Source organism: Lontra canadensis, unplaced genomic scaffold (assembly GCF_010015895.1).
Source record: "Lontra canadensis isolate GAN:19392208 unplaced genomic scaffold, GSC_riverotter_1.0 scaffold96, whole genome shotgun sequence".
In the NCBI taxonomy this organism is placed as follows: Eukaryota; Metazoa; Chordata; class Mammalia; order Carnivora; family Mustelidae; genus Lontra; species Lontra canadensis.
This window is the reverse complement of record NW_022631090.1, coordinates 2,203,305-2,228,376: the sequence shown is the minus strand read 5'-3', so window position 1 is coordinate 2,228,376 and position 25,072 is coordinate 2,203,305. Positions and strand designations below refer to the sequence as shown.

Below are 25,072 nucleotides of genomic sequence, written 5' to 3'. Positions count from 1 at the left end.
ATGATAAAGTCTGCGAGGCTTAGCAAAAAATATAGCAGGGCCTATTAATTAATTGGGTTTGAGGGCCAGGGAAACTATGGGAAAAAGAAGAGTTGAGAATAAGTCTAGAATGTACCTAAAGGAATAATAAATGAGGGACAATGAAATTTTTATCAGCAGGAATGAAAAAGCGGCAAACCCGGAACATATTCCAACATGTAAGAAATGGCTAAAAAAGGAATAATAATAAATAATAAATAGATAATAAATATAATAAATAGATAATAAAAAATAGATATTATTATTATTATTATTTCATGTTAGAAAGACCAGATCCAGCTTGAAGAAGTTTCCAAATCCATGATAATTAGAGCATCGGAATAGATGACAGTTTAAAAAATTATAAATCATTTAAAAAAGAGAATCTATGAGTCCATGCTAATAATAAATAGGTAATACACAGAAGAGAAGGGAGGCTTTGCTTCTCAAAGGGCTAACTGGCAAATGTGGACATAGTGCGAGAGTTAGAAAATCATCATTTGCCACCATTCACTAAATTCAACCATTATATTGATTGGCTGAGGCAAAAATCATAAATAGATATTAAATATATGGGGAAATTTTGATGAGTAGTATATTTGCATGATCTTAATGTGCCTTTCCATAGCTTTGCTTATTAGTTACAAGGGGGAAGAATAGTAACCATGCAGTGGAGAAACCAGGTAACAACTTGTTGGAATGATCAAAATTAAGATCACCAATGAGGGGCAGATGAACACTGTAGGCCTAAACAACTGATGGAGGACACAATATCACTCATATAGTGTGGGGATGCATAATTAGAATGAAGAAATAGCAGACAAAAGAAGGAACATTCTGTCTTAAAAAATGGTAGGGGGCACCCAGGTGGCTCAGTCTGTTAAGCACCCAACTCTTGATTTTGGCTCAGATCATGATGTCAGGGTTGTGAGATGAATCCCATGTCAGGCTCCACACTCAACACAGAGTCTTCTTGGGATTCTCTCTCTCCCTTTGCCCCTCTCCCACCAAATAAATACATAAATCTTAAAAAAATTAAAAATAAAATAAAAGTGGGAAGGGGCTTGTCTCCCTCCCAATCCCAACTTGTTTCATTGGGATTGGGAGGGAGACAAACCATAAGTGACTCTTAATCTCACAAAACAAACTGAGGGTTGCTGGGCAGAGGGGGGTTGGGGGGGGGGGTTATGGACATTGGGTAGGGTATGTGCTATGGTGAGTGCTGTGAAGTTTGTAAACGTGGAGATTCACAGACCTGTACCCCTGGGGGAAAAAAAATATATATATATATGTTTATAAAAAATAAAATTATAAAAAAAAGACAGTGGCTGTATCAAAATATAGTCATGAAGGATATAATAAAACTGATAATATTTATGAATAAAAAAAAGTGGGAAGGGGCTACATTTCTTCAACTATGTCAAGATTATGAAATTTAAAAAATTGCTTAGTAACTGATTCAGACTGAGGGAGCATAAAGAGCATAAATATGACAGTTAAATGCAATGCACAATTTGGTCTATACTGGAGGAAAACAATGCTATCAAGGACAATTACTAGGTTAACCAATATAATTAGAATATGTAAAGTAGAAATAGAAGTTTATATTAATGTTCAGTTTCCTGAAGTTGATAACTGTTGTGTTATTATATAAAAGAATATCTTTAATTTTAGGAAATCTCATGCAGTGAAGTACTTAGTGCTAAAAAGGCATAATAGTTACAACTTATTCTCAAATGTTTCATATATATATTTTATATATATATAATTATATATACACACATAACATATGGGGCAAAACATTAACAACTAGTCCATCTGGGTAAATGATACATGAAAGGTTTGGGGCTTTTTTTTTTTTTTACCATTCTTGGAATTTTTCTATGTTTGTTATTTCCATTAAAAATGTGCAAATGTAAGAACTAACTTGCACAAAAGGAAATGAACAGAACTTGATAATACTAGATTTGCAAAATATTGCTATCAGGCAGTAGTCCTGAATCAGGCATAGACACATATGAACTGGAAGCACCTGGGAAATTAATGAGGAGGGAGTAAATAGAGAATGAATAAAGAGAAGACTCGAATTTTAAGAGTATGTGTCTAGAATAATGATGACATGAGGAAAAAAAAGTTAGTCGTTGGAAAGCTTTAAGGACTACTGTTTTAGGTGATTTTTTTTTCTTTTTTTCTGCAGTCATCAGAGTTAAAAGATTGATCCCAGGTTGTGTTGGTTGCAATATCTAACAACAATCTTCCTGAATGAATACAAGAAGTGTTAATGATCCATAAAGAAGCATGGGACTTTCTGGGTCACTCAAACCAATGTGGAAAGTACATGAATACAAATGTGGGGATACGTTATTCCGTTTTTACAGGTGAAGACAGAAACCTAAACTGTCTATCTGTGTTCCTCATAGACACAAAAGCAGAAGTGTGCAGGGGAGCTGAAATGACCCTAACTCTATCTAATTTCAAAGTCTAAAACATCCCCACTCAACTATAATTACTTCCCTATGGTCTCATCCACATGTAATGTTCTGATATATGCATATTCTTTTATGAATTTGCTTTCACTGAAATGAAGGGTTCTCAAACCTAAATAACGTACATATCAATGACTCTAGGTAAAATATCTTCTGAGGAACCCTTTAACTATAAAGCAGCTAAGTCCCTTTAGTTGAAAGAAGATAGAAAACTTGCCATTCTCTTCTTTTGTAATTCACTAGGAGGCATGCATAGAGCCTTGACCAGTAAATACTAATAAAAATAATGTAGCTTAGAATTCTCATTTTGAATGAAAATGCCCACACTCCTTTCTCATCAAATTTCTACTCCCATTTCCTACCTGGAGTCCTGGTGGTCCTTGGTCTCCTTTCAAACCAGGCAAACCAGGTTGCCCAGGTTGGCCTGGGTTTCCTCTCTCTCCCTTAATACCTCCATTTCCAGGGAGACCCCGGGGACCTTCTGGACCTGGTAGACCTTGACAGTGCACAACAAATGGCCATATTTCAGTATAGCATAAGAGTAGTTTAAAAACCCTGGCTTCTAAAATATCAGTCTTCTAAATCCTATTAGTTTACAGGATAAAATCCAGAGTATATCAAAACATAAAGACCTATTCTGACTCTCTAATATAAACTGCAATAGGTTCTTTTTGTTATCAACACTGGTCTGTAGTCCCTTTTAGTTTACATTTTATTATACATTAAATTGAATAAGCTCATATTTAAAGACAGAACTCAGGACATTAAAACAAAGACTGCTTCTGTGATCCCTAAAGGGTTTCGGTTATGTGAAAAGAAACAAACACTATACATAGGGCACTGTTCTCAAACTGAAGCATTCATCAAAATCCCCCGGAGAGTTTGTTAAAACAGACTCCTGGGCTTACCCAGGAATTCTGGATTCAGAAAGGCTGGGGAGGGGCCCACAAAAGTGCATTCTAATAAGTGCCCTGTAACTAAAGCTGCTGGTTTCAGATCACACCTTAAGAATCACTACTGTAGGGCAATCAGGGATTCAAGTCATCTGTCACACTGTGATTAACAGTAGATTGCTTTACTTATAAGTAATTATTTTGTAAGTAGTATTTGTAAGTAGTTTCATTCAGCTTTTATTACTACGCAATTAAGACAGTTACTTAAGCAAGCTGTTTAATTTCATTTTAGTGACATGCTTACTAATATATGGTAACATTTTAGTGTCAGAAATTTATTAATTCAATATAGTACCTTTGAATTTATTTTAAACATGTTTTCATATTCTTTGCATTTTAAATATTTCTGAAGAAAAATTCTGCATATGTCTTAGGAATAAATGAAATTATTTAAAATTGGGTTTTGCTAAGCTCTTTTCCTTATACTGTTTTAACTTTTCATTCTAAATAAAGATATCAGGTCTATTAAATAACCAAAAAGATCTTATCAGTGGCATCTTTTGTCGCTAGGTGGGAAATAGCTGTTATTTGCTTGCTAAGCAGTAACTGAAGTTAAGACCAACTAGTTCTGCCTTAAGAAACTAAGTGTGAAGCACTAAATGATGAACAGGCAACACTTAGCACCTATACATTTCCTTCTTTGGTAATCTTAGTTTTTTATTGGTTTCAACAAAAAAGGGAAGGTATGTAGTGATTACTTTTGAAGGAAATATCATAGGCAAATGAATTTAGAATACTTGAGTTCATGCTTACCTACGGACAGAGGGTCATTTTTCTGATCTGAGATAAAATTCAGACTTTAGTTCCCTTCCAATACTCTTAAGACTTGAATCAATGACTAATGCTAACAAGGCAGCATGGCATATGGATTAAGAATGTTGGACTCTGGAGCTGGAATGTTGGGTTAGAATCCCAGCTTCTATAATTATTAGTTGTTAGACTAATTAGTTGTTAGACCTAAGGAAGTTTATTAATCTCCTTGGCCTCAATTTCCTCCTCTTTAAAATGGAAATAAGAGGGGTGCCTGGGTGGCTCAGTCATTACACATGCATCTGCTTCGGTTCAGGTCATGATCCCAGAGTCCTGGGATAGACCCCCACATCAGGCTCCTTGCTCCACGGGAAGCCTTCTTCTCCCTCTCCCACTCCCCCTACTTGTGTCCCCTCTCTCGCTCTCTTTCTCTCTCTCTGTATCAAATAAACAAATAAAATCTTTAAAAAAAATAAAATGGAAATAAGAGTAGTACCTACTTCATCAGGTTGATCCAAGGATTAAATAAGATAGTATGTATAAATTACTTAAAATGGTGCCTGGTACACAGTAAGAATTATGTAAGAGGCTTTTACAAATTATTATTCCTACCATTACCTTCATTACTAGTAAAACTGAAAGTAAGAACATATCTTTAAAATATGAGCCCATTTTAAAACTTTCAGCTATTTCTATGTGATTTCATAATATAACACTATTCATCTGGCATATGAGAAAGAGGAAGCAGGTCCACAACAATACAACAATTGTTTTATCTTTAAACAGTTTAAATTATATAGCCACCCAAGGCCAGCAACCAGGCAGAAACACTTAGAAATTCCCTTTCCAATCATGAAGGGTTGGAGTACTTTGCACTAAAATAAACAAAGAAGAGCAACTGCTGGGTTCACATCCTCAGACAGGGTTTTCTAAGCAAAGGTATTAGTTTCATCGATAATGTATAATTTGGACTCAAAATCCGGTAGTAAACTTTCTGGGAAAAAAATTTAAACTACCTCTTAAGCAACCTAACAATGAGGAAGTAGGAGTAAGATCGGGAAAAAAGGAAATCTTTCATGATCCTCTTCCCCAGTCTGAAAAGTTATCAGAATATTTGAAAAACAAAAACAAAAACAAAAAACAACTAGGCATATTATGGTCATTGCTCTTTCTGCAATTAAAAGAAAATATTGGATAATTTACATGTTATTAATTCAGACCTGCCATTCTGGAGTCCCTCAAATTTAATGATTTGTTAATTATATAAGGGACATATATATTTTACTTTTAATAGTACTCAATAGTAACCCTCTTTCATTTTTTAAAAGAGCCACATAGACACGTATCAGGAGAAACGTCATGCGACAAAAACCAGTATGTATAGGTTACAAATGCACCAGATGCCTGTCTAAAAATCTTAATGCAGTCTTAAAGATAATATAACTATTTAAAATTCACCATGTCTTCACATATGGATTACTGATTATAAAAAATTCAAACTACGAAAACCTAGTGTCATTTCAAACTTGATTATAAACAAGTCACATTACCTTCACCAATATGTTAAATACCAGAGCAGGAAGTATTTGAGGATAACAGCCCTCTTCAATGACTTCTGAGTTACAGCAAAAAAAAGTGCATTTCTCTTATCATACATATAAAACATTAAAAAAAAAAAAAGAATTGACCAGTGAAGAGTCTAACCTTGAAAACCTGGGAAGATCAGAGTTCACCAAAGCCCAAAGATCGATGTTAGCAGTATCAGACATCACACAGTACAAAATAAGATTATGAGTTAGAAGTGGTTCACATTATAGCACAAGTTAAACAATAATCCTCTTTGCCAGCATTTCTCATACCTACAGCGTAATCAGTATGCAAACAGAACCATACAGAAGTATAGAGAGCCAAACATTTTCAAATAGAGCTTATTATAGGAAATAAGCTGCTAATTTTCATTAATCCAAAAAATGGAAAACACTATTAAAGATATCATGTTAACCCTGCTACTGTGGCTTTCCAAAAGTTAGCATTGCAAGCATTAAAGCTGGTAAGACAGTACCATTTCGCTGATTGCCTTCCATTCCCTTCACAAAGGGATAATTTTGGATAAATGCTTACATTTATCTTGGCCTCTGTCCTCCTTTAGTAAAAACCCAAGGCATAAATTTCTTGATATGTTCAGACTGCCTCAAAAAGGTACACTTAACTTTAAAGGCCTCATTAGACAAAAATACAAAGATCACAGGTGACTAAATAAATTAAAATAAAAGTACGCAATGGCCATTACCAACTGTACTTTTATTTGCCTTCTTTAAAAATCATTCTATGAAGCCACATTCTGATTTTTTTTCATAATTCATCAAGAAGTTTTCTTCTGTGAATTATACTTACAACAAGTTATTTAAAGAGAAAGAGTCAATATGTATTCGTTCACCACTGAATGTTAAAATAAAGAGCCAAATTTTCCAAAATTGTGAAGACCATCAGTGAATGGGTACATTAAAAATATTTTGACATGCAATATCCTACCCCAAACCACAGAAAATATCACAATTACCTTATTCAATGCCCATATTAAATCAGGCTATTAACTATTAAAAGAAGGATCATTAAATAAAAAGATAAAAAGCCTATAAATAGGACAACTCTTGGTTAATGTTAATTAACTATAAACACAATTTCCTTTCCTTAGAAGTCTTGCTATGATTTATAAACACTGAGCTTAGCAGAGAGAATAAACTGTGCTAGAGCACTGAATCCTAGAAATTAGAAGACCAAGGGTCTGTTCTTGATTCTACTATTTACGTCTATGGGACTGAAGACAATTCAGTCTCTCTGAGCTTGTTTTCTCACCCACATAATGGGAACAGTGTTATCTGCCATAACCTCCCTCACAGAGTTGTTTTAAAGATCAAATTCCATTTAAAAAATAAAGACCTGATATCTGCCATGTGCAAGGTGCTACAGGGAACACAAAGATTAGCTACACCCTAACTCTGCCTTCAAAGAGCTTTTAATAAAAGTACATTATATGATGTAAATGGTGGCACATTACATAAATATAAAAGATTATTATCACTGCCAGGTAATAAAACTTTTACAGCATTTGATAATTTGAAATTCAGAAGGCTAAAAATCGGGTTCTGTTTGTTTAAATGGTTTCTAAACCACCTACAGCAAACTGACTCAAGACCACAGTTTGAGAGTCTGGCCACATAATTAGTTAAATAAAACAGAATTCCTACCTAAGAAAATTCTGAATTTGATTAGACATTTATATAAAATGTATTTGCTATAGAAGGACCAATAATAAGAATGCTTAGAAAAATGTCACTGAAATATGTATTTTGGTCTGAGTAAGTAACAAAGAAAACTTCTGATCACATCATAGCAAAACTTCTAAGATCTTAATTTCTAAGAGATAAAATTTTAATGAGTTATATGCCAAGTCAATTTTGTACATGAAGGTCTCGATCTATTATTTCTCAAATGACCTAACAAAGTTTAACTGAAAAAAAAAAGCCAAAATAAAAAACTAGTCTTATTCATAAGTGGTAATAACTAAAGATAAGCTGATGAACTGATCGGCAAATTTTATCTTATTAACTTACTTTTATTTAAATTCAATTAGCCAGCATATAGTACCATCATTAGTTTCCAATGTAGTGTTAAATGATTCATCATTTGTGTATAACACACAGAGCTCATCAATTTTAAATCCAGTTTCCACTGTTGTAAAGAGAACACTGTAGATATCAGGTTCCAATAACTATGTAATTTATAGTACATCTGGTAAATAAGAGGTCAAGTTGGTTTTAAAGTGATATGGCTACTTCCCTGTTTCTTCTTTGAATATATTCTAGTGCCTCAGAAGAAAGCAATCTTCTAGCCAACACTAAAATCTGGAAGTGATCAAAAGCAGCCAACTTCTATGCAAGTCAGTCAGGGGAGTACTCAAAATTACTTCAATGTATGCCCTAAGTTTTCTTTTTATCATGGTGATAGTTAAATAGTATGCACTTGTCTTAATCTTTTTGATGACATCCATTTCGGAAAAACACAAGAAGCAGTTAATAGGGATTGATAGAACTTATGCGGTAACAGAAAACAAGAGTGGAGGCAAAGTCCAGTCTGCTATAACTAAGAATCTAATAAAATGGCAAAAGGAGCTCTGCTTCATCACTTATTATATTTATAACTAGAGTAAGAAGCCAGATCATAAGCATTGAGCCATACAACTGCCTTTGTTGGAGGATGATATATGCTAGTAGCAAAACAGACATTTAACAGAGCACTGGCAAGCCCTAAGTCAGATTCCCAGCTATTCCAGTGACAAACAGTATGACCTTGGGCAAGCTTCTTAACATCTTTGGGCCTCAGTTTTCTCATATGCGATGAAGAATCTCTCCTTGACTAAACTTTAGGCAGGCTCATCTGAGCCTTATTATCAACCTTATTCTCCTCTGAGCCTTATTCTCATCCTTGGGCCATGTTACTTGGTATGCTGAAGTCTACTTTTAGCGAGAATCCTTTAGCAAGTCAGTTTATGGATAATCCCCCCACTGCTGATATCTGATCAAGTCCCTTATCCCCCAATCTTGATGTCTAAGTCTTTGGCCTGACTTTAGCAAGAATTCTATTAGGCCAGTTTAGCAAGAACCTACCTACCCTTAACGTTTCATGTTAATAACTTTTGATCCACTGACTCCCTCACTCTGCTGGTTGACTATAAATCCCCATTTATCCTTGTTTTATTCAGTTGAGCTCAGTTTCTTTTGCAACTGTCTCTCCCCTACTACAATAGTCTTAAATAAAACCTGTCTTGCCATCTTTAACAAGTGTCTGGTGAGTAATATATCTTAAGTATAAAACTTGGGTCTCTTCTAGATCAGATACTCTATGGCTCTATGAAATTATGCATTTGTGGAAAGATTGAAGTAGTAAGTAGGAGTAGGTAACTAGTGAATCTGTTCCGATAGAGATAGATGGCTTCCTAAAAAGAATCTTGAAAAATCATGAACTTTAATTCATAAAAGAATATTTCCCGCCATTCCCTACAGTCAGAACTCAAGAATATACCTTTTTGCCATTTTAGTTCCTCCTCAGAAATTTGAAAAGATCTATTTATCTTGAAGTAATAAACACATTCAACTATTTGTGGTTCCCTTTACTCCTAATTAAGTTAACATCTTTCACTGTGAATCAGCAATTTTCCATTGGACAGCTCCTGGTAACTGTTCTTTGGTGTGTAATGTTTATATGCGTACGATTCAAACAAGAGTAAAAGGCTTCTAATCTGTGTTGGTTGTATGGAATTTTTTTTACTGTGTACCTATTACTTCATTCATAGCAGGGGAATTTAGAACTTTGTGACAACCCAAAAGATGAAGATGGGATGGTCTGAAAAATTACAAGAGTTGTGGCAAGTCAAGAATTGCATATTTACAGGGTCTGATAATAGATATTATTATTTAAAAAAGAATGCCTTTTCAAGGATATTGAGAAAGGGTAACCCTCTCACACTGTTGGTGGGAATGCAAACTGGTACAGCCATTGTGGAAAAAAAACAGTACAGAGGTTCCTCAAAAATTAAAACTAGAACTATCCTATGATTCAGCAATTGCACTACTAGGTATTTACCTAAAGAATACAAAAATACTAATTCAAAGGAATACATGCACCTTGATGTTTATAGGAGCATTATCTACAGTAGCCAGATTATGGAAAGAGCCCAAATGTCCACAGACTTATGTGTGGATAAAGAAGAGTAGTACACACACACACACACACACACACACACACACACACAATTACTGAGCCAAAGAAAAGAAGGAAATCTTGCCATTTGCAATGGTATGGATGGAACTACAGAGTATTATGCTAAGTGAAATAAGTCAGTGAGAGAAAGACAAATACCATATGACCTCTCTCATATGTGGAATTTAAGAAACAAAACAAATGAGCATAGGGAAAAAAAGAGAGACAAACCAAGAGACAGACTCTTAATTATAGAGAACAAACTGATGTTTTGTGAAACAGTAGATAGGGATTAAAGAGTACACTTCTTGTGATTAGCACTGTCTATTATTTGTTAAGTGCTGAATCACTAAATTATAATTGAAACCAATTTACACTCTATGTTAACTAACTAGAATTTAAATAAAAAGTTAAAAAAAGATTGCCTTTTTGAAGGATAGTTTGATTTCATTTACATTAATAGATATAAAACAAAAATAAGAAATATACTATACTCTAAAGGTAAAGCTAAAATATACAATATACTTTTGGGTACTATAAGTGTTTGACTAAAAATGACAAAAAATATGAATTTTAAAATGTTAAATTAGTTTTCCTAACTAGGTAATTTGGGGTTATTCCAATAGAAATATTGGGCTCTACAGTTCTTTCAACTTTCAGAGATAGACCAACATGTAAGAACTGAACTGGCATATATGCTCTTAAAATACATGCAAGCACTTGAAAATATTAGGTAGATATATATATATATATATATATATGGAGAGAGAGAGGAATTATATACTGAATTACATACGTATACCACATATACATATATGTATACATATACATGTATATATGTATAACTATATATACACACATATACATACGTGTGTGTGTGTGTATATATATATATGTATATATATATATACGTATATATATTTAAGAAAAGTTTCAAAGTTCATGCAGTTACTACTTTGGAGTTAAGGAGCTAACCTGGAGGACCTGGATAAGGGATCAAAGTTCACCAAGGCCCAATGTCATCATTAACAAAAAGGAAAAATATCAAAATTGTTAGCAATATCAAGAAACTAAAGCATTACTCTAACTTCTTTCAAGTTAAACTTTAATTCAATAAAAGAATACTCTGGAAGTTCACATTCATGCACCTGTAGATAAACCAAATTATTACCACTTAGCATCAGCACTAAAATAAAGACAGCACATGTGACATATTTGAAAGGCAAAAAAAAAAAAGTTTTATAATAATCATTACCATGAGCTCAAAAATAATTAACTCTAAGATCAACTTGGTTTAAAACTACATTTTAATTTGTAGTTTATGAACAAACTGAGAAGTCACAAACTACTCATCAGGTAGATGTTTTTCTTCCTGCTATTTAGAAACAGTAAATTTTTTAAAAGCACTTTTGTGACTAATGACTTTATGTTGACAAATTTCACAAAAATGTTCTACAGTGAGCTCCATTACCAGTAAAGGACAAATAATCAGAGTGCCAATTATAAAAAATGATAACAGTTTGGTTTATTTTGTAATTATTGCATGCATAACATTGCAAGCATAACATGCATAACAAATTATGTTTGCATGCATGCAAACATAACATGCATAACAAGCAAGACATTGGTGTCAATTCTTGACATGCAAGAGTTAATATGGCTGAGGTGGTTTTCACTGGTTTTCTTCAATAGTAAAACAAGGTAAAACTATGAACACCCTCTATAAACAGCCAACTCAGATTGGATAAAATCTGGTTTTGAAAATGATCCTCTGAACAAAGTATGTTATCCCATTTTATTTATGTTTTCAGAGCATATCTTATTAAAATTAACTCCAATCACTTCAGAGTTTATGGTCATTTAAATGGAGATTTTTATTTTTAAATACATTTTAAAAATGAGTCAGAGACTTTCAAAGGCTAAAAGGATAAATGTTTTGTTTCTTTTTACGTTTAGATTTCTCTTAATATTTTAAGTCAATGAGGGCCAAGTTTTTAATTTCTCAAAATATAAAAACTGAATATTAAGTCCCAAAAGTCTGTTAATAATCTGTCACCAGTGCTGGGCTCAGCAACATTAATCCCTGATGAAAACAAGCATTTCCAAACAGCAAAATGAAGTGACAAAGCACATACACAAAATGAAAAGTGAACACTGGATGCAAAATTGAGACTAAAAGAGCAGTTAACACAGGACAAATGAGGTAGAGACATGAAGCTGGTATGAAGAGATCGCTATTCAATTTAATCATGCTGTGATGTTGAAGATAAATTTGATTGCCTAGTTCCTAGAGAAGATAAAATTTTTTTATTGTGTTTGGTGACATTTGCTGATCATACGACAGAACCATAGCAACACTTTTGGTATGGACCACAAGCATCTATGGGGTGATCACTAAAATGATTTCTGTGATAACATGCTGGGAAGCTCACATTAAAAATGCAGATGGCATTTTGCTGCCAGGTTATCAGTATAGTTTAATGTTTAATAAAGAGACTAATAAATCCACTATTTCCTTTCTTCCTCCAAGTGGTTTGTTTTAGCAACTTTAAGTAAATGATGAAATACATTACTGAAAAGAATTATTAGATGCCACAGAAATGGATGGAGCTAGGTATAAAATAAGTTATTTATTAGTAAGGAGTTCTTATAGAGTCTAAAGTCCTAAAGACTGAATAACCTGCCAGCAAAATGAAATACATTAACGAATATAGAGACCATTACCCTACCACTCATGTACATACCTGGTCTCCCAGGAGGACCCTGGGGCCCAGAGTTGCCTTTAGGGCCTTCCAGAGCTGGACCTGGAGAACCAGGAGGGCCTGGGGGACCCTGCACACCAGGGAAACCCTGAAAGCCTGGTTCTCCCTTTGGACCAGGAAGGCCAGGGTTTCCTGGAATGCCAGGTAATCCTCCATCACCCTTTTGACCTATGAAAGCAAAGTGACATTAAGAAACACATTAAATGATACTGCCTGTAATAGGCTTGCCTGTGAGGCTAAATCTATTCATTCTTATTAGAACAAGCGATGGGATTTGCCAGGATCAGTTCTATCCCCCACCAAATCCCTCACCCGTCCAAAAAACCCATTCCTTTTATGAAATATATTCAACTGTTATCAGAAATATTTATTAGAGTATGTATAGAAATATAAAAACAATAATAGCTTGGATTCTGAAAGATATCCTTTGTATTAGGACACAGAGCAATGATCACATGACTGATAGCTGCAAGAAAATAAAAAACAAAAAAATAGAAAGGTTTAAAGTATTGGCATGAACAGGTTAGAGATGGCTGGAGGAAATTCCTTAAACATATATTTTGAGGCTAATTTTGAGACTAATGAAGATATGGATCTTCAATGGTTACTGTGTGTCCCTGAAGACAATTGTATTCAAGATTCAGAATCCTAACCCAAACTATTCTCAACATTTTTTCTATACCACCAACATGCCTGAAAGCAATGTAACAGTAGCACATTAAAGTAATGATTCTGACATTGGGATCATGGGAAGGATATAGGAATTTCTAGGCAATATGTCTGTAGTTTGAAAAAAACTTCCATAGAGTAGCTAATGGGCATTTCAGAACATAAACAAGCATATCTGTACACACATTTAGTCATTCAATTAATGCTCTGGTGCTTACAACGAAAGTTAGAACAAGAGATTGCACAAAGATGTGTATGAGCATATACCCACCCAAAACACAAGATGCATATTAATACAAAGTTTTCCATTTTTATTACTGGTACAGATTTCTATAGTGTTTCCTAGTATTACCTTGGTTTTGTTTCCATGAGGAGAAAAGAGTGTTTTGTTTTGTTTTCTGGCTGAAAGACTTTTAAAAAAAATTAGTGAAATCTACAACTTTCTACAAATTTGCTTTCTTTATCATTTCCTCAGCATTTACTTATGAAATCAACGAAGGGATATTTATATGTAAATTTATTTAAGAATGCATTTTTATATAGCACAACTCTTTCTATTAAATTGTTAATTAAGAACTGCTTTAAGCTATAACTTTAGCTTTGAGTTTTCTGGGTTGTATGTGCATTTTGTAACAGTAAATGGTAGAGACAGAAAAATAAATGTACTGGAACACATACTCGTTATATGGACTGATCTAGTATGTTTTATTAAAGTTTACCAGAAAGTCCTGGGAGTCCAGGGGGTCCTGGGATTCCAAAGCCCGGCTGACCTGTCAGAGCATAAACCAAAAATCTCAAATAGATAATAATAAATAAAACAAGGCCAAATTATTTTGGATCGTTCAGTTGTTTACTGAGTGTTACAATGTTATACAAAAGATGCAGAAGGTTTGTTTCCAACATGGAACCATAATTCTAACATGAGAAAACTATAAAAACATATTCTACTTGTGATAAGCATTAAATACATCTTTGTATACATATAGATCTATAAATGGAATATAGATTTCATAGTGAAACAAAGTCATGTAGAAAAGATAAAAGCAGCTCGGTAACTTCACATGAAAAACTGGGCAAGAAAGGATATAGAGTTTTCTATAAGAAAGAGGTATCCTGATTGATAAACGTGAAGTAATATTCTTAGTATAGATTGCAAGAAGATACGTAGGAAGGGAAAAGTGTGTAGTAGCTTAGAGGTTAAGAAGATATAATTTTATTGTGGGTAAAAAAGGGCAAAAGTTAAAGAAGACAAGGAAGAAATTAGAAAATTAGGAACAATAAAAAATAGAGCACCTGGTTCGCCCTTCTGTCCAGCTGGTCCAGGAATACCGTCTTGACCTGGGTTGCCTTTTTCACCTGGAGGACCTGGTGGCCCAGGACGACCTCCACCACCTAAAAGCACAGGGTATAGAAGGTTATACCTATCCTCCCAATTCCCTTTCCTTCTATATTCCCCATTCTTTCCACACTAGCCTCAAATAGTTCTGTTCAAATGACACAAAGTACCTCTGAGACACCCCTTTAGATCACAAAATGAATGCTGAACACTGAAAAGAAATAAAATAAAATAAAATGGAAAAAAATAAAACACTAAATCTTTTGAAAAAGAAGCACATAAGAAATAAAGGCTGATAAGAATAAGGAAGAAATTTATTATAAACTCAGTATCCCAAAACTTTCAGTTTCTCATTTTAATCTAGCTTTAGAATATCAAGGAGAGTAAGATGTGGAGGTGGAATGGGGTGCTACTACAGGCCTCACATATGGGGCCAGAGAAGTGACTTGCTTTAGAATTCAGTGAATTACTTTGCTATACTTTGCTATTCTGAAAAACACCAGACCTTCCACTAATTGTAGGATACTTGAAATAACTCTCCCTGGGAAGAACCCCCAAATAAGGCTCCAAAGTAATAATTTTAAGTAACTTTTATTAAGAGTTGTTCACTTCAGGGGCACCTGGGTGGCTCAGTCGGTTGGGCATTTGTCTTCAGCTCAGGTCATGATCCCAGGGTGCTGGGGTTGAGCCCCAGGTCAGTGGGCCCCTGCTCAGTGGAGAGTCTGCTTCTCCCTCTCCCACTCCCTCTGCTTGTGTTCTTGCTCTCACTATCTCTCTCTGTGTCAAATAAGTAAATAAAATCTTAAGGAAAAAAAAAAGAGTTGCTCACTTTGTACGTAACAAGTAGAACTAAGTGAATGATCATCGTGTTTCCTTGTCTTAAAAATGTTCACAGCTCCCAGAAATGATTTGACTTTCCCAAAATGAATATGAGCCTTAGTTTTACAACTAATCCTTAGGTTTTATACTTACCTACAGGACCAGGTTCTCCTGGAAGGCCAGGGTTCCCAGGAGGACCATTAATACCTTTTGCTCCAGGAAGTCCTGGGGTTCCTAGAATGAAGAGTTCAATTTAATAATGAAATAAAAACTGCACTGTTTTAAGAATTACAGCTCAAAATTACAATTTATAGTGTTAGCACAGAAACGGTGAAGAATGGGGGAAAAAGCAAGGAAGATGCTGGTATTTGCTGAACATTTTTAAGGGTAATTTTAAGTTTTAAAGTTATTTATCCACAGGCTGGCATTATGATATATTCATAATAAAAATAATACTATTTTACACCACAATACTACACTGGTAGAACTGGTAGGATTCCATTGTGTGGATATACCAAGTTTTTAATTCATTCATCTATTGTCAGACATTTGGGTCACTGTCAGGTTTTAGATATTGTAAATATCTATTCTATTTATGGAAACCTGCTCTACTTTCAGTTTTTAGCTCTTATGAGTAATGCTGCTATGAATATTTCTGCACCAGTATTTTTGTGGATATATGTATTAATTTATTCTGGATAAATACCTAGATAGGAATGGAACTGCTGAGACAGAGTAGGCATATGGTGCACCTCATTAAAAAAAAAAAAAACAAGTTGCCAAACCATTTGACATTCACAACAGTATTTAAGAATTCCATTTGCTCCAGATCCTTGTACAACATATGGCGATATCAGTTGTTTTAATAGTAACCATTCTGGTAGGAATATAGTGCTACTTCACTGTGGTTTTAATTTGTATTTCTCTGATAGCTAATAATATTGATCACCTTTTTATGTGCTTATTAGCCATCCATATATCTTCTTTTGTGAAACATTTGTTCAAAGTTTTCCCCATTTAAAAAAAGTGGATTGTATATCTTGTTATTATTGAATTGTAGAAGCTCTTTACATATCCCAGATATCAGTTATTTGTCAGATATATGTTTTGTAAGTATTTTCTCCTAGTCTGTGGCTTCCCTATTCATTTCCTTAACGGTGTCTTTTGATGAGCAGAAGAACAGAAGATCTCAGGTTCTTTAAAAGAAAAAAAAAACAGTGTGGAGCAATTGAATATCTGTATTTAAAAAATGAACCTTGACCCCTAGTTCACACCATAAAAATATTTTTATTTGAACAAATCATAAACCTAAATATAAAAGCTTAAATATTAAATGTTACAGAAAAAATAGAAGAATATTTCCATAAACTTGAATAGGCAAATATTTTGTAATAGGAGACAAAAAGCGCTAACTATGAAAGAAAAGTAATAAACTGAACTTTATTAAAATTAACTTTTGAAAAAAATAACTTTTTTTTTAAAGGTTTTATTTATTTATTTGACAGAGAGATCACGAGTAGGCAGAGAGGCAGGCAGAGAGAGAGGAGGAAGCAGGCTCCCCGCTGAGCCGAGAGCCCGATGCGGGGCTCGATCCCAGGACCCTGAGATCATGACCTGAGCGGAAGGCAGAGGCCCAACCTACTGAGCCACCCATGCACCCTGAAAAAAATAACTTTTGATCGTCACACAACAGTATTAAGAAAATATCACACAACAGCATTAGGAATGAAAGGCAAATTGAGACAGAAAGAATGTATTTGTAATACATGTATCTGACAAGGCCTCATATTCCGAATATATAAAGAACTGTCCTATGTCAATAAGAAAAAAGGGTAAACAATCTAATAAATGTGAGTAAGAAAACATGGAGCAGGCATTTCAAAAAGATGCTATCCAAATGGCCAATAAGTATATGGAAAGGTGTTTAATATTGTCATTCATTTAAAAATGTAAAATAAAACTTCAGTATGACACTTCTATGTACCCACCAGAACAGCTAAAATTAAAAAGACTGACGATACCAAATGAGGTGAGGACATGGGAAACCGGACAACATTTCACAATACAAAGTACTAACCACAATATAATCACGACAAGACACCAGAAGCCACCCAGGAAAATTTCATACATTGCATGTGAGACTGTAACTTATAAAATTACTTTGGCACCATCTACTAAAGTTAAATGTATACCTACTCTATGATTCAGTAATAATACTAAGAAGTTATTGTCTAAGAGAAATGAGTATGTATGTCCACAAAAAGACATGTTAAAGAATGTTAACAGCATCTTTTTTAATAATCTCAAACCAGAAACAACCTAGAAGTCCATCAACAGGTGAATGGGTAATTGCTTTTACGTATTTCTTCAATGGAATATTATAGAGTAATTATAAAAAAACCCAACCTACCGACACATGCAACAAGATAAATGAATCTTACAGACATGAGTGAAAGAAGCCAGACGGAAGGATATAACCTGTATGATTCCACTTATATTAATTTCAAAAATAGGTAAAATTACTTGATGATAATAGAAATCACAGTAGTGCTTACCTTGGGAGGTGGTTTCACTGTGAAGGGGCCTGGGTAAAACTTTATGAGGCAAGGGAACTATTTTATATCTTGATATGTGTGGTGGGTACACGAATATATATATGGGTGGAAACTCATCTATAGTCTTGTACATTTTACTCTACATTATACTTCAGTAAAATGTTAAGGAAAAGATAACCAAAGGCCCACTCTATCCATGCCACTGTGCAATCCAAAAGACAAACAAACAAATGAAATACAAGCATAACCAGAGCAGATAGTATAGCAAGGTAGTTCAGGCTACCTACTTGACTATAATGCTAAGTCCCTTAGCTTGCATGACTCAGTCCTTATCATATAAATGAGCTGAAGAGTTGTCCTACCAACAGCCACCTTACTGTGTGCCTGAGCACAACTCTCTAAGAGAATCAGCGGCAGGCTAAAGCTTGGTAGTGTATGTTATCACCTTCAAAAATAGTAAGGCCTCTTAATTGACTGGTGGCTAGCAGCAAAAGATTGAAAATACCCAACTTTTGTATCAACATGGATGGGATTGGAAGCGATTATGCTGAGTGAAATAAGTCAACTTTGTTCTCTGTATCTATTAGCTCATTCTTTAAATGTTTTTGTCTATTTATTTTTAGATTCCACATATAAATTAGATCATATGGTACTGGTCTTTCTCTAACTTATTTCACTTAGCATAATGCCCTATATATAAAACTACCAAATAGTTTTTGCCCATAGGATATTGTCCTGCTGAGCTGGTAATACTCATTCTCATTTTATACAGAAAGAAATTTGGGCAAAGAAAAGTTAAAAGAGCTGGTTCAAGATTATGTTGCTAGTCAGTATCTCATTGGGAAAGAGAACAGCAGTCTGCCAAATAAGAAGTTGCTCTGTGGGATGAGTTAGAGTAGACAGGGAGGAGAGAAGGAAGCATTTAAGAAAAGGAATATTACCAGGGAATCCAGGAAGGCCTGGTTGTCCTTTTGCTCCAGGGGTCCCTGGTAATCCAGGCAAACCAGTATCTCCCCTAGAACCTTTGATTCCAGGGTTTCCTGGGTATCCAGGCAGACCAGGTTCACCCTAAAACCATGAATAAGAAGATAAAACTGAGTCTCTACATGATGTACATTGTATAACAACATAACATTATTTATAGAGCTTTTATGTCAGGCACTCTGCTAAGTGTTGTACATAAAATGCTTTGTTTAATCACTTGCAGAAATTTAACTTGAAAATGCTTTGTTTAATCATCACAATAGCTCTTTGAGTTAGGCTTTATCATCTCTACTTATCTCTACTTATAAATGAAAAAACTGAATCTTGGAGAATTCAAGTGCCTAATGGCACTAGCAAGTGGCAGAATTAGAATTTGAACCAAGGTCTGTCAGACTCCAGAGTTCACACTACTTCTACAATACGTAGATGTATTACTCATTAGTCTTTAACACTTTAGTAAGAAACATACTATCCCATTTTACAGTGTTGCAACTAATAAGTTGTGGAGTCTGCATTTGGATCCAGATAGTCTGATTTGAACCTGTGATTATTATCCCTAGTATGCTACAATGAAATTCAATGCTTACAATAATTATGTCAAATATTATTGACAAATTATGTCAAATAGTTACAGTAGGTTCTACTGTAAAAAGTAAATTTAATCTTAACATGTAGTGCTTATGCTTGCCTAGGTGAATAAGATCATCTACTTGTGACTTAAATGATTCTGCATTATGGCAAAAGCCTTTTTAACGAATTCCTTTTCTCCTTACATCCCACTGGTGGGAATATATGTATTTTGATCTGAACCCTTATAAATCAAACATCTAGCACATTTTTATACACATAACAGGTATACAATTAAATTTTGGATTGAACTGGTTCCATCTTAGATATTTACACAGAAAAGCTTTGAATAAACTATCATAATTCTTCTTGTTATTCATGAACCAATGACATTTATATATCAAAATGAAAAACAAGAAGAAATTCCAATAATGGTAAATCTGAAAGGCAATAAACAAGCTCCTGGTGACTTATGATAAAGTATTTTAAGTTCTATAAACAACCACAATCTGTTAATTTCAACTAGCACTCAGTTCCCCACTACATTTCTCACCACTCTATGACCCTATTCTAAATTGCATAAAGAAAGTAAATATTTCACCAGGGCTTGTGAAAAGGACTAAAATTTGCTAGTTTAAGTTTTATCTAAGTTTTTATCATTCATACACTTTCAGAGAAAACAATGCACTTCCAAAAAGGTAAGCAAGAAGAAATTTTAAAAAAGAAGAAGAAAAAGAGCATACTCAGGACATCGACAAACTGGCCAGAAATCTTATAAATCACTCTGAGAAAGGACAGTTCTATTTACAAAGCAAAAGCTTGACATGACCTGAATAGACTTAAGAAACAAATATCTACATTTCTTCAAATGTCATCCTTTGATAGAATTTTATTTAGATAACATTGACATATAACATTAGTTTCAGGTGTATAACACAATTTGATATTTGTATATACTGTAAAATGATCACTACAATAAATCTAGTTAACATCCATCATCATATATAGTTACAAAATTTTTGGTTCTTGTGATAAAAACTTTCAGGATTTACTCTCTTAGCAACTTTCAATATACAATAGATTATTAACTACAGTCACCATGCTGTACATTACATCCTGATCACTTTAGTTTATAGCTAAGTCTATACTTTTTAAACCTCTTCACCCATTTCACCCACCTTCCAATATTCCACCCCCATCTCTGGCAACCACAACTTTGTTCTCTGTATCTATTAGCTCATTCTTTAAATGTTTTTGTCTATTTATTTTTAGATTCCACATATAAATTAGATCATATGGTACTGGTCTTTCTCTAACTTATTTCACTTAGCATAATGCCCTCAAGGTCCATCCATGTTGTCACAAATGGCAAGATTTCATTCTTTTATATGGCTCAGTAATATCCCCCTGTATACACATCCCACATTTTCTTTATCTATTCATATACCAACAAACACGTAGGTTGCTTCCACATCTTGACTATTGTAAATAATGCTACAATATATATGGGGACGGGTATATCTTTTCAAGTTAGTGTTTTCATTTTTTTTAGTTAAATATCCAGAAGTGGAATTGATAGATCATATAACAGTTCTTTTTTTTTAAATTTTACTTAATTTTATTTTTTTCAGTGTTCCAAAATTCATTGTTTATGCACCACACCCAGTGTTCCATGCAATATGTGCCCTCCATAATACCCACCACCAGGTTCACCCAACCCTCCACCCTCCTCCCCTCCAAAACCCTCAGTTTGTTTCTCAGAGTCCACAGTCTCTCATGGTTAGTCTCCCCCTCCAATTTCCCCCAACTCACTTCTCCTCTCCATCTCCCAATGTCCTCCGTGTTATTCCTTATGCTCCACATGTAACTGAAACCATATGATAATTGACTCTCTCTGCTTGACTTATTTCACTCAGCATAATCGCTTCCAATCCCATCCATGTTGATACAAAAGTTGGGTATTCATCCTTTCTGATGGAGGATATATATATTCCATTGTATATATGGACCATATCTTCTTTATCCATTCATCCAAGGACTCTAGAGAGACCTCAAGGTACTTGATTGTAAGACTGATGAATCATAAGTTTAGACAAGAGCTTTTGAGAGCAGCTAGAGGGAAGAGATTCCTTACGTACAGAGGAAGGTCCATCAAAATAATGTCAGACCTGTCCACAGAAACCTGGCAAGCCAGAAAGGGCTGGCAAGACATATTCAGGGCACTAAATGAAAAGAACATGCAGCCAAGAATACTTTATACAGCAAGACTGACATTCAAAATGCATGGAGAGATAAAGAGCTTCCAAGACTGGCAAGGTTTAAAAGAGTATGTGACCACCAAGACAGCACTATAAGAAATATTAAGGGGGATTCTATAAAAGAAGAAAGATCCCAAGAGTGTCATAAAACAGAAATTTACAGAGACAATCTATAGAAATAAGGACTTCACAGGCAACATGTCAATAAAAACATATATTTCAATAATCACTGTCAATGTTAATGGCCTAAATGCTCCCATAAAATGGCACAGAATTGCAGACTGGATAAAACAACAGAACCGGTCCATATGCTGTCTACAAGAGACCCATTCTGAACCTAAGGATACATCTAGACTGAAAGTGAAGGGATGGAGAAGCATCTTTCATGTCAATGGGCCTGGGGTAGTGATTCTCATATCAGATAAATTAGATTTTAAACTAAAGACTGTAGTCAGAGATACAGAAGGACACTACATCATTCTTAAAGGGTCTATCCACCAAGAAGATCTAACAAATGTAAATATTTATGCCCCCAATACGGGAGCAGCCAACTACATAAGACAACTGTTAATCAAGATAAACAGTCATATTGATATGAATACATTAACAGTAGGGGATCTTAACACGCCACTGTCAGTAATAGATCATTCAAGTAGAAAATCAATATGGAAATAAGAGCATTGATTGACACATTGGACCAGATGGACCTCATAGATATATACAGAACATTCCACCCTAAAACAACAGAATACTCATTCTTCTTGAGTGCACATGGAATTTTCTCCAGAATATTTTTATTTTTCTGAGGACCCTCCATGCTATTTTTCACAGTGGCTGTATTAATTTACATTCTCACCAACAGTACACAAGGGTTTCCATTTCTCCCCATCTTTGCTAACACTTGCTAAAACTTCTTGTTTTGATAACAGCCATTTTAACAGGTGTGAAGTGATATCTCATCGTGGTTTTGATTTGCATTTCCCTGTCGATGAGCTGTCAAGTACCTTTTCATATACCTGTTGACCGTCAGTATGCATTCTTTGGAAAAATGTCTATTCAGTTGCTCTAGCCCATTTTTAATTAGATTCTTTATTTCATTTTTAATGGTTGTATAAGTTCTTTGCATATTTTGGATATCAAGCCCTTATCAGCATATGATTTGCAAATATTTTCTTACATTCAGTAGGTTGCCTTTTCACTTGGTAAATTCTCTGGCTGTGCAGATTAGTTTGGTGTAGTCTCTCTTGATTATTATGCTTTTATTGCCTTTGTTTCTGGAGACACATCCAGAAAAACATTGCCAAGATCAATGTCAAGGAGATTCCTGCCTGTTTTCTTCTAGGAGTTTTATGGTTTCAGGACTTACATTTAAATCTTTAATCCATTTTGAGTTAATTTTTGTGTTTAGTATAAGACAGTAGTCTAGTTTTATTCTTTTGCCTATGGCTGTAACTTTTCCCAATACCATTTATTAAAGCAACTGTTCTTTCCCCATTGTATATTCTTGCTTTGTCATAAATTAATTGACTATATTTGTGTGGGTTCATTTCTGGGCTCTGTATTCTATTACATCGATCTGCATGTTTGTTTTAATGCCAATATCATATTATTTTGGTTACTATGGATAGCAATGTAATACAGTTTGAAATACTGTATTACCTCCAGCTTTGTTTTTCTTTCTCAAGCTTGTTTTGGCTATTCAGTATCTTTTGTGGTTCTATAAAATTTTAGGGTTGTTTGGTTTATTTCTTTGAAAGGTACCATTAGGATTTTGATGAGGATTGCAGTGAATCAGTATATTGCTTTGGGTAATATGGACATTTTAACAATATTAATTCTTCCAATCCATGAGTATCTTCACACTTACTTGTCTCTTCAATCTCTTTCGTCAGTATCATAGTTTTCTGAGTATAGGTCTTCCATCTCCTCAGTTAAATTTATTCCTAAGTATTTTATTCATTTTGATCCAATTGTAAATGGGAGTGTTTCTTTAATTTCTCTGATAGTTGGTATTATATAGTATATAGAATATATAGAAATGCAACAGATTTCTGAATGTTGATTATATACCCAGTGATTTTCCTGAATTTATTTATTAGCTCTAACAGTTTTTGGTGGAGTCTTTAGGGTTTTTTATAAATATAAGTATAAAGTATAAATATACATACACACACATATACATATATTTATCTGCAAATAGTGACAGTTTTTACTCTTTCCTTTGCAATTTGGATGCCTTTCACTTCTTTTTCTTGCCTAATTGCTCTAGCTAGGATTTCCAATGCTATGTTGAATAAAAGTTGTAAAAACTGGCATCCTTGTTTTGTTTCTAATCTTAGAGGAAGAACTTCGAGCTTTTCACAACTGAGTAGGATGTTAGCTGTGGGCTTCTCATATACGACCTTTATAATGTTGCACTATACTCCCTCTATACTCATTTTGTTGAGAGTTTTTATCCTTTATTTTATTAATGTGATGTATCATATTGATTGATTTGTAGATGTAAAGCATTCATTCATCTCTGGAATAAATTTCATTTAATTGTGGCATATGATCCTTTTAGTTGTTACATTGTTTAATTTGGTTTCCTAATATTTTGTTGAGGATTTTGGCATCTATGTTCATTAGGGATACTGGACTGTAATTTTCTTTTTTTTTTTTTCCCCTGTGGTGTCCTTGACGTTTTGGTATCAGTGTAATGCTGGCCTCATAAAATGAATTCAAAAGTGTTCTCTCATCTTCAGTGTTTTGGAAAAGTTTGAGAAGCATACATATTAAATCTTTAAATGTTTGGTAGAATTCACCAGTGAAGTCATCTAGGTCTAGACTTTTGTTCCTTGGGAGGTTTTCTGGATTACTGATTCAATCTGGATTGCTGTACTAGTAATCAGTCTATTCAGATTTTGTATTCCTTCATGATTCAGTCTTGGAAGATTGTATGTTTCTAGGAATCTATTCATTGCTTCTTGGCTCTCCAATTTGTTGGCATATAATTATTTATAATAGCCTTTTATGATCTTTTATATTTCTATGGTGTCAGCTGTAAATCCTTCCTTCATTTCTGATTTAATTTTTTATTTGAGACCTCTCTTGGTGAGTCTAGTTAAAGATTTGTCAATTTTGCTTATCTTTTCAAAGAACCAGCTCTTCGTTTC

General features: G+C 34.2%; 1 protein-coding gene across 4 annotated transcripts in view; it reads right to left on the bottom strand.

The window, feature by feature from the left end:
* The window catches only part of COL4A5 (collagen type IV alpha 5 chain), a 224,602-nt gene that overhangs the window by 16,981 nt on the left and 182,549 nt on the right, over positions 1–25,072 (bottom strand). For 2 of the 4 annotated variants that reach the window (XR_004380244.1, XM_032837167.1), the window contains exons 37-44: positions 19,050–19,176; positions 15,707–15,787; positions 14,692–14,790; positions 14,118–14,168; positions 12,712–12,897; positions 10,943–10,951; positions 5,912–5,920; positions 2,867–3,000 (exon numbers count right to left, since the gene is read on the bottom strand). Coding sequence is in view for 1 of the 4 variants with exons in the window: in XM_032837167.1 (XP_032693058.1) it covers positions 2,867–3,000; positions 5,912–5,920; positions 10,943–10,951; positions 12,712–12,897; positions 14,118–14,168; positions 14,692–14,790; positions 15,707–15,787; positions 19,050–19,176 (696 nt within the window). In the remaining 3 variants the exon portion in view is untranslated. Of the gene's footprint in view, positions 1–2,866; positions 3,008–5,911; positions 5,921–10,942; positions 10,952–12,709; positions 12,898–14,117; positions 14,169–14,691; positions 14,791–15,706; positions 15,788–19,049; positions 19,177–25,072 lie in introns of all 4 variants that reach the window. The other 2 variants (XR_004380245.1, XR_004380246.1) reach the window with 2 other exon arrangements.